We start from the raw sequence: 14,389 nt of genomic DNA, 5'->3' as shown, positions 1-14,389 counted from the left end.
GGCAACCTTTTAAGTATTTGAAGAGCGCTATCATGTCTCCCCTCCATCTTCTCTTCTCCAGGCTGAACATGCCCAGTTCTTTCAGTCTCTCTTTATAGGGCTTTGTTTCCAGACCCCTGATCATTCTTGTTGCCCTCCTCTGAAGCTCAATCCGAGTCATGAAAAAATGCTACCAGCCACTGACACCAAGTTTATTCTTGTGCACATCCTAAGATGTGTGCTTTTTTGTTGTTTATTCGTTCAGTCGTTTCCGACTCTTCGTGACTTCATGGACCAGCCCACGCCAGAGCTTTCTGTCGGCCGTTGCCACCCCTAGCTCCCCCAAGGTCAAGTCTGTCACCTCCAGAATATCATCCATCCATCTTGGCCTTGGTCGGCCCCTCTTCCTTTTGCCTTCCACTTTCCCTAGCATCAGCCTCTTCTCCAGGGTGTCCTGTCTTCTCATTTTGTGGCCAAAGTACTTCAGTTTTGCCTTTAATACCATTCGCTCAAGTGAGCAGTCTGGCTTTATTTCCTGGGGTATGGACTGGTTTAATCTTCTTATTATTGGGGTTTATGGTTGCTGTGATTTGTGCCTTAGAAACCTTAGCTGTGCAGTATTCTATTACCCCTGTAGCCAGCAACACAAGGGTTATGGTGCAATAATGATAGCAATTTTGAATATAGAAGGCAGGCTGTTGCTGCTGCCCTACCTGTCTCCAGCTTTGGATGCTCCTCCTGTTGGCTCTGCTTATAATGCCATCAATTATCTCAGGTGGGTGCAGGGGCCTTGCAGAGAGGAGTGAGCCTAAGTCAAGCTCTGGCAAGAGCCACCTCACTGCCTGCCAGCACTGGCCTCTGCTGCTGTACCCAGGTGGGCTAAAATCTCTACAATAGCAAGAGGTAAGGGGTGAAAAGGAACTGTGGTGGCTGGCTCAGGATTGCAGGCTGTGACAACAGATGGGCCAGGCAGGTGGTAGTGGCAGCAGGGCCTGTAGGTAGGTGGTGGGTTGCACCTCGTAAAGCTGGTTTCCCTCCTACCTGTGAGCATGAGAGCGAAAATGTGTGCATGTGTGCATGCATGTGGCTGGGTTTATTATGTCTGTGAGGGGAAAAGAGGCTGTTTGTATCTCTGTATGTTTCTTCTTCTTCTTCTGTATGTTTCTTCTGTGTGTGTGTGTGTGTGTGTGTGAGAGAGAGAGAGAGAGAGAGAGAGAGAGAGAGAGAGAGAGAGAGAGAGAGTCTCTGCATGTAAAATAGGTACACATTTTCTAGAATGACTTGACTATATACTTGGCTGCTTTTGTGTGAGCTGAAGCATATACTATAGCTTGGTTCACTATCTTAAGTTATGGACTTTTAATTCTTGCTTTCTGATTGTGGCACAATTGTAGTCTGGATTATAACGCGATCTTTGGGGACTGGATATGTGTGAATGATACTACAAGGTGACAGAAATTTATAACAGCATGTAATAACTGTATACCTTAAGCAAAGAGGTGTGGGGCGAAAAGTGATAGAAATTCTGAAAAAGTAGGCATGTATGAGGCACATTAATATCTTGGAAGCACAGTGATGAGCTCTGTGGCATAAGCTTTGCTGGAGCAATTAGGCGTGGCTTGAAGCAAAATAGGTCTCCCAGATACTCAGGCTCAGCAGAAGGACGCACAGAAAAATTGAGACAGCCCTGACTGTTAGAAATAGGATGCTGGATTAGATGAACCCTTGGTCTTATGCAGCAGGGCAGTTCTTATGCCCATGTGGCTGAATAATGGTGAGAGGAAGCCAATCTGCTTGTTCAGCAGCCAGGGTTACCAGATCTCCTGAGATGGAGACTCGGGTGTGGTGTGTGAAGCCCAGGAGCTAAGTGGTGCCTCATAGTTCAGGAGGTAGAGATTGCCTCTCACTTTGATCATTGTTCCAAGAAACCCTGAGAAGAAGACTAAACCGCGGAACTTCAGGCCACACACGGAGACCTGCTAACTCTCTCAGCGGGAGGCCCATCTCTTGGATTGGCTTTCCCTTAATTAGTCTAATTAATCACTCATAACAGCCCCATTTCTCCCCTTTGAGGCAAATAGATGTCAAAGCAGAAGATGCTACCAAGCATGAATTATCTCATCTTCTCCTCAGCCCTGTAGAGAGCTATTGCTATGGAAATTGCCCAGAAAAAAATGGTGCATCCCTTCTTCTGTAGAACAAGGCAGAAGTCCACTGGGGTCATGAAAAACAGAACCTTAAACCCTTATCTTAGGAGACCCCCTCCATGCACTGAAAGACTGCATGAAGGAAGAGGAGGCACATGGCTGCATGGGTTAGACTCCCCACTCCAGCATGCCAGGAGGTGGCCCCAACAACCACACCCTTCGTACTCATAGAACATGACCAAAGGGGCTTCATGTGCTTCATAGGTAGAACTCCTCCACATGAGGAAGGACTTTGACCTAATCAGTGCCCATCCTTGAATGAAAGAGTTCTATATATATGTCATATATCTTGACATCAGCAAAGCTTTTGACAAAGTGCCCCATGATATTCTGATTAACAAACTAGCTAAAAGTGGGCTAGATGGAACAACTATTAGGTGGATTCACAGTTTGCTACAGAATCGGGCTCAAAGAGTACTTATCAATGGAACCTTCTCAAACTGTGGAGAGGCAACGAGTGGGGTACCGCAGGGCTCAGTCCTGGGCCCAGTGCTCTTCAACATTTTTATTAATGATTTGGACGAGGAGGTGTAGGGAACAATTATCAAATTTGCAGATGACACAAAATTGGGTGGGATAGCTAATACCCTGGAAGACAGAAACAAACTTCAAAGTGATCTTGCTAGGCTGGAGTGCTGGGCTGAAAACAACAGAATAAAATTTAATAGGGATAAATGCCAAGTTCTACATTTAGGGAATAGAAACCAAATGCACAGTTACAAGATGGGGGATGCTTGGCTCAGCAATACTACAAACAAGAAGGATCTTGGAATTGTTGTAGATCACAAGCTGAATATGAGCCAACAGTGCGATATGGCTGCAAGAAAGGCCAATGCTATTTTGGGCTGCATTAATAGAAGTATAGCTTCCAAATCACGTGAGGTACTGGTTCCTCTCTATTCGGTCCTGGTTAGGCCTCATCTAGAGTATTGCATCCAGTTCTGGGCTCCACACTTCAAGAAGGACGCAGACAAGCTGGAGCGTGTTCAGAGGAGGGCAGCCAGGATGATCAGGGGTCTGGAAACAAAGCCCTATGAAGAGAGACTGAAAGAACTGGGCATGTTTAGTCTGGAGAAGAGAAGATTGAGGGGAGACATGATAGCACTCTTCAAATACTTGAAATGTTGTCACACACAGGAGGGCCAGGATCTCTTCTCGATCCTCCCAGAGTGCAGGACACGGAATAATGGGTTCAAGTTAAAGGAAGCCAGATTCCAGCTGGACATCAGGAAAAACTTCCTGACTGTTAGAGCAGTACAACAATGGAATCAGTTACCTAGGGAGGTTGTGGGCTCTCCCACACTAGAGGCCTTCAAGAGGCAGCTGGACAACCCTCTGTCAGGGATGCTTTAGGGTAGATTCCTGCACTGAGCAGGGGATTGGACTCGATGGCCTTGTAGGCCCCTTCCAACTCTGCTATTCTATGATTCTGTGATTCTATGATTCTATGCATGTCATTGGTATGTACATTTAGCTCCTTCTGACATGTTCTGAACATGTGGAAGGTTAAGGGGTGTAGTAGCCAGTTGTGGTGTCCAGGCTACTCAAGCTGCCTCACAAGCCCACTTGCTTGTTCTTTCAGCAAATTGGGGTTATTTTTTTGTGAAACAACGCCCCCCCCCCCCGGGTCTTTTTCCAATGAAGGAGAAAGGAGAAGAGAGAATGTGTCTAGGGTTTTACCTCCTTTTTATCAATAGTCCTGCTCACACAGCATCACTCAGGCAGTGTGTCCATGGTAGAGGCTTTTCTTTCTCCACGTTAATTACAGCCCTTTTCTCTACCATGGGAAGAGTTGTCTGTGTGTAATATCCATGCTTTTCAGTAAGGCCAGCATGTGGACAATTTAATTGTGCAGAGGATAGAAGCCAAGTTTTCAAATATGGGCTTGATAAAAGCTCTGTCAGACTTGGTTTAGATGTGAATAGTCCTAATTTAAATGCAAGGAGGGTAGAATACCTGTCTATTTTTAAGGCCAAGGGAATATAAGTCTTGAAGGCTTCTTTCAATGCTAAAATGCCATAGTTTTATAATTCAATTCCATCTTAAGATCAGGTAAAGCATATCTCATTTGTTACCATGGATACAGGACATTATTTCCATTTGTTTGTTAGAGACCTCATACTGCGTATGAAATTAAACTGTAACATAGCTTTATGGGGAGAATTATCTCAAAAATGTGTAAGTGCAATGCCTGAACTGCCATTAAGTTGAATGGATTTTCATCTTCACATAATATCAATTGCAGGATTGCTAGTGCTGTCCATAAGGTGATGGTATCTAGAAGTGAAAAATAATAATTCAGTTTTTGATTTCCCAGTCCAGAAAATGTGGGGGGAAATCCTGAAAAGAAGAAATGGTATTACCGTATTTCTTCGATTGTAAGACGCCATCAATTGTAAGATGCACACTAATTTCAGTACCACCAACAGAAAAACAAACAAACCTAAGACACACCCGTGATTCTAAGACGCACCCCATTTTTAGAGATGTTTATATGGGGCGGGGGGAAGTGTGTCTTAGAATTGAAGAAATAGGGTAATAACTTGCAAACAATTCATTGTTGTGTTACCTACTTTTTCAAAAGGCAAAATATATCTATTCCCCCCTCCCAAAGATGCCTCTCTTAAATACAGGAAAAGCCTGAAGATTAGTTCATTAAATTAAATTAAAATGTCTTTATTCCAGCTAACATTTTGGTCGCAGGGAAGTCACATTTTCCCCATACTCAAATGTCAATCTTTTGTTGTGATGGAAGTGCAATTGCCACATAGAATGAGGTTGCACAGTTGTCGTGAGCTCCTACTGGTTAGTAGCTGTGACATAACCAGCAGCTAGCAAAACACTCCCCAGTGCTTGAGCCATTTCAATCTGGGTGGGTCCAATATTTTAAAGTCATTCTGTTTTTCGTATTTTAGAGCCTCAGCGCTTCCTGCCTTTCCTCTCCAGGAGTAACATTCATGTAGTACATAGATTATTTTTTAAAGTGTCTGCCTGTGTGTTGGGAGGGCAGAAATATGATAAATATTAGCGTGGCTACTCTCTTCCGTGGAACATTGCCCCCGTATTTCAATAAACTCCTCTCCCCACACCCCATTTTTAAACTGACTGTGGGCATGTCTACACCATGCCCTGTCCTGGGGATCGTCCCGGGATCTTCCCTGTGCGTCCACATGACACACAGGGGATCCCAGGGGAAGGGAGGGATAATCCCGCCATTTCTTTGGGATAACCAGGACAGCTTTTAGCCCGATTTTTCCCGCAGTCTTGGGATCATCCCGAGACTGCAGGAGGTGTGGGCGGCCATCCCAGTTTTGTCCCGGCTCCTTGCGAGTAAATGTGAGGAGCTGGGAACTAGGCATGGGGCACAGAGCTCTTCGGGTGCTCCGTGCCCAACGGGGATGGGGTGGGGGGAGCGGGAGAAGGGTTTCCCCCCCACACCTTTGGCGGAGGAGTGCCCGTGCGCTCCTCTCCTGTTTTTGTTTTTAAAAGGGTGGCCACGCCATCCTTCCAGGATGTTGCACAGCTGTCTGGACACCCAGGCAGGATCGCGGAAGCCGGTAAGTCTGCGATCCTCCCCCTACACCCTTGTGGTGTAGACATGCCCTATGTGAAACTATAGTAAGGGAGGCAGTGGTGGTGGAAATGTAAACAAAAGGAACCCACTGTAGAAACAAAATAAACCCAATGAATTAAATCGTCATTTAATGACCTGCATTTGTTTTCTTTCAATATGGAACGCTTCACGAATGTGTGTGTCATCCTTGCGCAGGGGCCATGCTAATCTTCTCTGTATCGTTCCAATTTTAGTATATGTGCTGCCGAAGCGAGCACTTCAGTATATGTGAAGCGTTCCATATTTTTGACTAAATTTGGTCTTAATATACTGTTTATGTGATTAGATGATAGTGTTTGATGTCTGTGGGTCAGATTTCCATGCAATGACTGTTTAAATCTGGTTTGAAATTATTGTTAACTACAATTGAATGCTATACTGATATGTAATGAAATGCTACACTGATGTGATAGTTGATTGTTGTAGACTTGTATTAGTATTGGATTGAAAATAGTTATTCTAGTATAAATAAGTGTGTATAATTTTTGAATGACGATTTAATTCATGGGGTTTATTTTATGCCCTATGTGAATACACATCCCCCCATCCATCACTAGAAAGCACACACCCTGATTGAAAGAAAACAAATGCAGGTCATTTCCCTTCCCTTGCAACATAGGTAGGTGTGAGGGTGTCAGTTGGTTCCATGGACTAAGGCTATGTTTTTCCAAGCTGGAGAAGTTCTGCTATCAGCCAAATAGGTCCTCAGCGTGTAAGGCTACGTCTAGATGGTGAGGAGGGATTTTCAAATAGGCTTATGGCATAGCATTAGTTAGATGCAAAGTACAGGACAGTGAGCACACTCAGTTTATTGCTTCAAGAGGAGCACGGCCCTAAGTAGTGTACGCATGCGCCATATGGTTAGTGGTGCATAAATTAGTTGTTTTGTGGTTCCTCTCAGTTGTACATGTGCCCCTCCCCCCAAAAATGTTTTAATTTGAGGAAGTATTTTAAAACTGTAGACATAAGACACCACCAAGGTTCAAAGTTCTAGTTATTATGTACTTTTAATAGTTAATAGTTGTAGCTCAAGAACCTTTCTACACAAGGCATTTATTTTGCGCTTGTGATTCCTCACTCCCGGTAATTTGCGGGAGCTTTACACTGCATTGTCATCCTCGAGGATCTCTCCCATTCTTTGCAACCATTACAGTGTGTGTCTAACATGGGATGTCTGGTATTTATTTATTGATTACATTTATATCCCACCTTTTTCCCTCCAAGGAACCCAAGATGGCATACATTATCCTCCTCCTCTCCATTTTATCCTCACAACAACTCTGTGAGGTAGGTTGCACTGAGAGTCTGTGACTGGCCCAAAGTCACCCAGTGGGATTCCATGGCTGAGTGGGGACTAGAACCTGGATTTCCCAACTTCTAGTCCAACACCTTAGCCACTGCACACTGGCTCTCTTCCATGAATGGCGGCATGATAGTGCACAAATACTGTATTTGCGCAATTCCACTATACCACAGCGCCACCTAGCAGTTATGTAATGGAACATATAGAAAAGCAGAGAAAGAAACTTCCCAGGAAAAAAAACATGTGCAAAGGAGCCAATCTTAATCCCATAAAGAATCTGAAAGCAGAAGCTTCAGTAAAGTGGTGGGTTAAAAGCCTCATGAAGCAAAACCCTAAGTCTAACCCAATGTATTCTAAATTCACAACATACTCATATTATTAACGGACTTTGCGTGTTTAATAACTTTTCTGTAACCCACTAAAGTGATTTACAAGAATCCCACCATGGCAATTGATATGGGGATTTAAAAGGGGTGAGGTTTGGGGTTTTGTTTTTGCAATAGCAACTTTACATTTTAGTAGTCAAGGTTCAGGACACGGCATTGCAATTTCGCCAATAGTACCTGCTGCATGCCTTGTAACGTTTGCTGCAAGAATTGCAGCTGCTGGTCCTTCGTCAGGCTTTCTTCTGTCCGAAATAGCTGCCCTTTCTCTTGTTTCAGGAGTTCCACCTCATTTCGGTATGCATCCAGTTGCCATCGGAGACTGTCGTTTTCTTCCTTGAGTGCATATGCTTGAGCGGCTAATGCTGAGAGAAGGAAAACACCCTGGTCATGAATATAACGGAACCACACATGACAGGGAACAGGCTGGGTTCAGCCAGAACAAATAAGACACCTCTGAGTTACAGCTGGTCTCATTAGAAAAATGAAATTGAGTATGTTTTTGGAATGCGTCTTCTTTATAGAATTATGACATTCCACAGAGGTGCCTGAAGATGACCTAGCCCAACCTGCTACATTGAAACAGAAATTCCTTTGCTTGGTAGCTTATGCCAGGGGTGGATGCCTCATGGTCCACAGCCCACATGCAGGCCCCTGCTGCCCCCCAAAAACTGGAGAAAAAGAAAACAATGGACAAAGAGCTATGGAGCCTTACTAAGAACAAATTTAGGTTGTTTTCAAGTAATTTATTTCTGCCGCTACAGGGGTGGGGGCAGAAGGGAATTGGTCCCCTGCTCATGCATGATGAATGTCAACAGATAATTTCATATAAGCCTAGAAGAGACCAAAGTGTATCATGACAGACAACATAATTTGTGCTAACCCTAACTTGGAACCCAAATCCTGAATTGAGCTTCCAAATGTACACCTGGTAAACCATGGTTTGTAGAGCTATTGCCACATCATAGCTAATACAAACCATAGTTTATAAACCAACTTTAAAGCTTCCCTAACTACATTTTGGTGTGTTGCCTGAATTAAGCCTGAGATTCCTACAGAGAAACAACAAAATTAGCAAAACAACAACCAGAGATGGCTCAAGCAAGGTACGTGAGCCAGGTAAATATAATCGGAAGAAAAATTCCTTGCTGCCTCCAAACAAGTCAATTCTGTCTGTCAAGCAGAAGTTGATCTTCTGAGAACTGCTTCACACATTACATAAAAGCTTACTCCATATCCTTTGAAGCATGGCGCAAGACCTCAAGTGCTACTTGATCAGTGCTAATTTGGGCAAAAACGACACTCCTGTCGCACATCAAATGATACTACAAAGCTCATTCTTCTTCCCCACAGGGAGATAATCTCCATGTAAGAAAAACGTAACATGTGAAAAGGCTCTAAACTCTCTGGCCTCTTCACTTTCTTCCTTCCAGATCTGCCACCTCCGGTTATAGCAGTACCTTGATCTTACAAAGCAAGCAACTTCTCCCTCCCCGCAATACCTACACAAGAGGAAGAAATTCTTCCTAATCCTCATTACTGAAGCAACAGATTTTAAAATGAATCATAGAATGCCCCTTAGAAGCTCATCATACTCCTTTCTAAAACAAATAAAATCAAAGAAGGTTCTTTATTCTTAAGACTGATTTGGAATACTTTGGTCCTCTGTTAAAAAATAGCAAAATTTTGAACTATATCTTAACTGTCAACTTAGATTGTTTTCAAAATGGTGGCAAATCATAGATTAATTGGCCCAGCATTTGCTGTAGTACATGCCGGGTGCATGGCACCATTTCACCATTTTTAACGGTTGTAAACCGCCCAGAGATAAATAAATAAAATATCCCAAGTTATCTAATAACTGTCTTAAAGAAACTTGTGCCTATCAGTGACTTCTGTGTTATTGGCTTGGCTTGATGCTAGTATGAATACGGCCAAGCTAAAACGACTCAGTCTGATTTCGTTGGCTCAGCATAATATAATAAGCTCGCAAATGTATCGAAAGAATTGTACAATAGGCAAAGGGGCTATTCAGAAGTATGAACCCAGGTTAAAATTCAAATTGTTTACGATCCTCTCTGATTAATAAGTTGAACAAAAACATTTCCTAAAATGACATTGGTTCATAATTTCCATTAGCTGCTTTGCTGGGGTAGTTAGGAATACAATTAGGAACACCTCATATTTGCTCATGAATGTAGTTTTCTTGGAGTTTTAAAGCTGGTGAAATGTTTAAGCATCTCCAAGGCATAATGAAAAGGGGTTTGAATTAAAAAACAAGAAGGCACTTAAGAAATCCACTTTGACCTCCACCCCCCAGTTTAATTTGCTAAGATCATTCTTCATTTGAGGATAAGAATGTATACATGGGATTCTATATATATATATATATATATAAACCGCTTAAGTATGTTTCCGTACAGGTTTCAGCTGATACAGGTTGCTAAGCAACAGTAACAACCTGTAACATCAGCTGATACAGGTTGCTAAGCCCCTCGCCCGACTCCTCCGGCCTTTCCAAGGTAATCCTACCCCCCTTTTTGCCTCTCTTCACTGGCTGCCAATTAATTTCCAGCCGAAGTATAAAGTGTTGGTTATCACCTTTAAAGCCCTACATGGTTTCTGTCCAGGCTACCTGCAAGATCGCCTTCTCCCGTACACTCAGGTCCTCTGGGAAGAATTTACTCCAGCCAAGAAAAACAAGGCTGACAACAATTACCCAGAGGACCTTTTCTTCTGCCGCTCCCAGTTTGTGGAATGGCTTGCCGGGAGAGATTCGTCAGCCTAGCAATCTTCCGGAATTTAAGAAAGCCGTAAAGACCGATCTCTTCCGGCAGGCCAACCAGCTGAATTTTAAGATGCCCTTTTTCCCATGTGGCAGGACAGTGACCATACATTAGCATTCCCAGAGCACAGCATTCATGTGCCCCACAGCTCTTACAACACTAAGATATCAGAAGGCCTCCGTAGAGCACATGTTGGCCCTGTGGAGCATATGCACGTGCACTAATGGCCAAATGGCTATGCTGTTGTTGTTTTTCTGATCTTGCACCTTCTAATTGTGCAAGAAAGCAGCGTTCAAGTCCTGGGTGTTCAGGGGGCTTGCTAGACGAGGCCTTAGCGCGCTTTGTGGGCCGGTTTCCCTGCTGTGCGTCCAGATGACGCACAAGGGAATCCGGCGCCAGGCCACGCTGAAGCCTCCCCTAACGCGCCATAAGCAAAGTCGCTTATGGCGCGCCTTTTCCGCAGCCCCGGCCTCAGGCTGGAGCTGCGAAACGTCTAGCTACTTCCGTGGCTTTTTGCGGCTACTCGCTTACTCGCGAGTAGCCACAGAAAGCTGCGGACTGGCCACAGCGCTGAGTGCTGTGCCCATCGGCCGGGGGAGATCCCAAGGGGAGGGAGAGGGGCAGGGGGAAGGCCGGACCCACCAGGAGAGAGGGGGGAAGCCGGACATCGACGATGGCAAGGGAGGGGGCAAAGATCGGGGATGGGGCTGCCGAGGGAGGGGGAGAAGATCGGGGATGGGGCTGCCGAGGAAGGGGGGAGAAGATCGGGGACGGGATCGGGGATGGCGGATATGGGGAGGACGAGCGAGCAGGCAGGGGCCTATGGGGAGGGATCAGCAGCGGGTAGGGGGGCTAAATTAAAAAAAAAAACTTACCTTCTCCGCAGTCTTCGGGCCGCACATGGCCCCTTTAAACTGAAAAAAAATGGCGGACGCTGCAGGGATCGCGAGGTCCCTGCGTGTCCACGTCTGGAAGCCCTGGGCGCGCGCGCTAACGTCAGCGCGCCGTCGCCCCGCCTCCCTGCCGGCTTATACCGGCAGGTCTAGCAAAGCCCCAGATGTAGTCATGTGGTTCTCTGAATAGACATTAAATCCATTGATGCATATATTAATTTTAATGGAATATTTCTATTCTAGCAGGAGCCACACGTCTAGATCAATACCTCCTGTCCTCTTTGCATTATCTTTTGTCCTTCTCAGACTCTGAAACTTTATCTATCTACAATAAGATCCCAAAGATGAAATCTGAGATTTCCTCTATGGATTATTTTCTCAGCCTTTGGGTTATGTTTAGACAGAGACATGATGGAACAGAACAAAATGATATAAAATGCAAATGTTTGGAAAGAATGTTGGCACTACAGAAACATTACTGCATTAGTAGCTTTGAAAGACACTTAAGTCATTTTCTTAGGAAGCGTCATTTGGCCCCTTTTCAATTTAGAATGGCAGTTTTATTATCATAACTGATAGCAGGTGTTTGTGGAGAAATCGATTAGTATGCAGAGATGGAAATTACATTTAGCAAATGAATTGCACCGTCTGCAGTGTAAGCTGAAATTTGTGTAGCAAAATGCAGGAAGCTATAAAGCAACATTATTTAAATAAATTATTTGAGCATAAATATAGACAAGGGATGCAAAGTGTGTTATCTAGCATTTTAGGGACATTGTTATAGCTTTATAGACAAACTTTCTTCCTGGTTCCTTCCTTCTACATCCGGCAACAACAAGGATTGTTTGGCTTAGCAAATATTTTATAGCATTTATTCTAGGACTGTGATAAAATCTCATCATTATGAAGCGGCTGTAATTAAATTCATAACTACAACCAGTTCTATGAACATTTGTAACTAGGGGCACATTATTGATTCACACTACTGATTATATAATTTTCATGTTCAGTATTATGGAATCTTTAATTGTCATTTGACAGGAGCAATATTGTTAAATTATAGAGAGCATGAACTTCAAAAGACACCTGAACATTCTTCAGAAAAGAGTCCATTTCCCTACACAAAACAGGAAGGTTGAATGCTAAAATATTTCTCAACTTATCTACTTACTGAGAAATTGGAAAGGCTTAACAGGAGTCAGGATGGGCCTGTTCAGACAAGCCATGGTTCGGCTGTTAACCCTTTTGCAGGAAATGGTTAGTGAGCATGTTTAAACTGCTGTTATGTAGCCACCATGGTTAGGAATGGTTCACATGACACGCTAAGCCATAATGTTTAGCACAAAAATGCTTAATCACCGTGGCTTAGTGTGTTGTCTGAACAGGGTCGCTATGAAGCGAAGATTTAAAAAAACCTTGACTGTGTTAGTTTAGAAAGAAGATTAGGGGAGGAGATATAGTAAAATAATAATAATAATAATAATAATAATAATAATAATAATAATAATAATAATAATAATAATAATACCCATATCCACTGAAGATTGACCAGGAAACAATGGCCATAGGCCAGCAAAGTAACTAAAAAACTTGAAGGGAGACATGATAGCACCCTTCAAGTACTACCTGACTGTTAGAGCAGTACGACAATGGAATCAGTTACCTAGGGAGGTTGTGGGCTCTCCCACACTGGAGGCCTTCCAGAGGCAGCTGGACAACCATCTGTCAGGGATGCTTTAGGGTGGATTCCTGCATTGAGCAGGGGGTTGGACTCAATGGCCTTGTAGGTCCCTTCCAACTCTGCTATTCTATGATTCTATGAAAGGTTGTCACTCAGAGGAGGGCCAGGATCTCTTCTTGATCATCCCAGAGTGCAGGACACCGAATAATGGTTTCAAGTGACAGGAAGCCAGATTCCAGCTGGACATCAGGGAAACTTCCTGACTGTTAGACCAGTACAAAATGGAACCAATTACCTAGGAAGGTTGTGGGCTCTCCCACACTAGTGGCATTCAAGAGGCAGCTGGATAGCCATTTTCAGGTATGCTTTAATGTGGATTCCTTTACTGAGCAGGAGGTTGGACTCGCTGGACTCATAGGCCATGCCCAGCTTTACCATTCTATGATTCTATGTTGCTGTTGTGCCACCAGGGTTTTGATGCGACTTCCAATTCCAGCAACTTATGATATTTTGAGATGCATTAATATATGTTTAGCTTCCAAATCATGCAAGTTCCCCTCTATTTGGGACTGGTTAGGCCTCATCTTGAGTACAGCATCGAGTTCTGGGCACCACACTTCAAGAAGGACACAAACAGGCTGGAGGGGGTTTAGAGGAGGGCAACGAGGATGATGAGGGGTCTGGAAACAAAGCCCTATGAGAAGAGACTGAAAAAACTGGGCGTGTTTAGTCTTGAGAAGAGAAGACTGATGGGAGACATGATAGCACTCTTCAAGTACTTGAAAGGTTGTCACACTGAGCAGGGGGTTGGACTCAATGTCCTTATAGGCCCCTTCCAATTCTCCTATTCTATGATTATATGAATAGGAAATACACATATGCTTATAGTAGTAGTAATATTTGCATCTAAAGTCCTGAGTGAAATTGTTTTGCCTGTGCCTAAAAGCCATTCCTGTGGTCTACCTGACTTGGAACAGCTATGCGATAAACCACCAGTCTGAGAGAGTCAGTAATCTGTACCTTCCCTTTGATCAAGCCTCTCCAAGTCAATAGGTCAATGTGCTTGTGCCATCTATTTGCTCCTTTCTTCCGTAGACAAGTGATGGGTCATTAAGCTTAATGAATAGCTTTACAAATTGATTTTCCATGTTAGACAAATCTACCAAGGGAAATGTTTACTCCCTGTCTCTTTGCTTCATCTATAGTAGTTTTAATATGAATAAGGGATGCCCCATAGTTCAGTGGTGGAACATGTTGACAGCCTAAGGTCCAATCCCTGGTATCTAAAATCTCAGTCAACAAGGCTAGGAAAAATCTCTGCCGTAAATGTTGGCGTGTAGACAGTGCTGGACTAGATGGCGTAATGTCTCAGCATCATACTTTCATATATTCAACTGCAAAGTCCACAGCTGAAACCTACACATGTTTACACATAATAATAATAGCAATAGTAATAATAAAATAATCCTTACCCACCTCTCCATTTTGATTGAGATGGGAAACAACAGTCATTAAGTAATTTTCACTGTGTTCAGTGGAGCTTG

At 43.7% G+C, this 14,389-nt stretch overlaps 1 protein-coding gene and 1 non-coding gene across 2 annotated transcripts in view; both read right to left on the bottom strand.

Moving 5' to 3' along the window:
• Nucleotides 1-14,389, bottom strand: part of ENOX1 (ecto-NOX disulfide-thiol exchanger 1) — a 193,070-nt gene that overhangs the window by 52,245 nt on the left and 126,436 nt on the right. Inside the window, exon 9 of the mRNA XM_063125964.1 lies at nt 7,666-7,850. Coding sequence (XP_062982034.1) covers nt 7,666-7,850 — 185 coding nt within the window. The remainder of the gene's footprint in view (nt 1-7,665; nt 7,851-14,389) is intronic.
• LOC134399837 (U6 spliceosomal RNA) lies at nt 5,911-6,017 on the bottom strand. Its single transcript, XR_010025533.1, has one exon. It is a non-coding gene; the product is annotated as a U6 spliceosomal RNA (small nuclear RNA).

The sequence above is a fragment of the Elgaria multicarinata genome, chromosome 5 (genome assembly GCF_023053635.1).
Source record: "Elgaria multicarinata webbii isolate HBS135686 ecotype San Diego chromosome 5, rElgMul1.1.pri, whole genome shotgun sequence".
NCBI classification, from domain to species: domain Eukaryota; kingdom Metazoa; phylum Chordata; class Lepidosauria; order Squamata; family Anguidae; genus Elgaria; species Elgaria multicarinata.
This window is presented reverse-complemented; position numbering and strand designations above follow the sequence as displayed.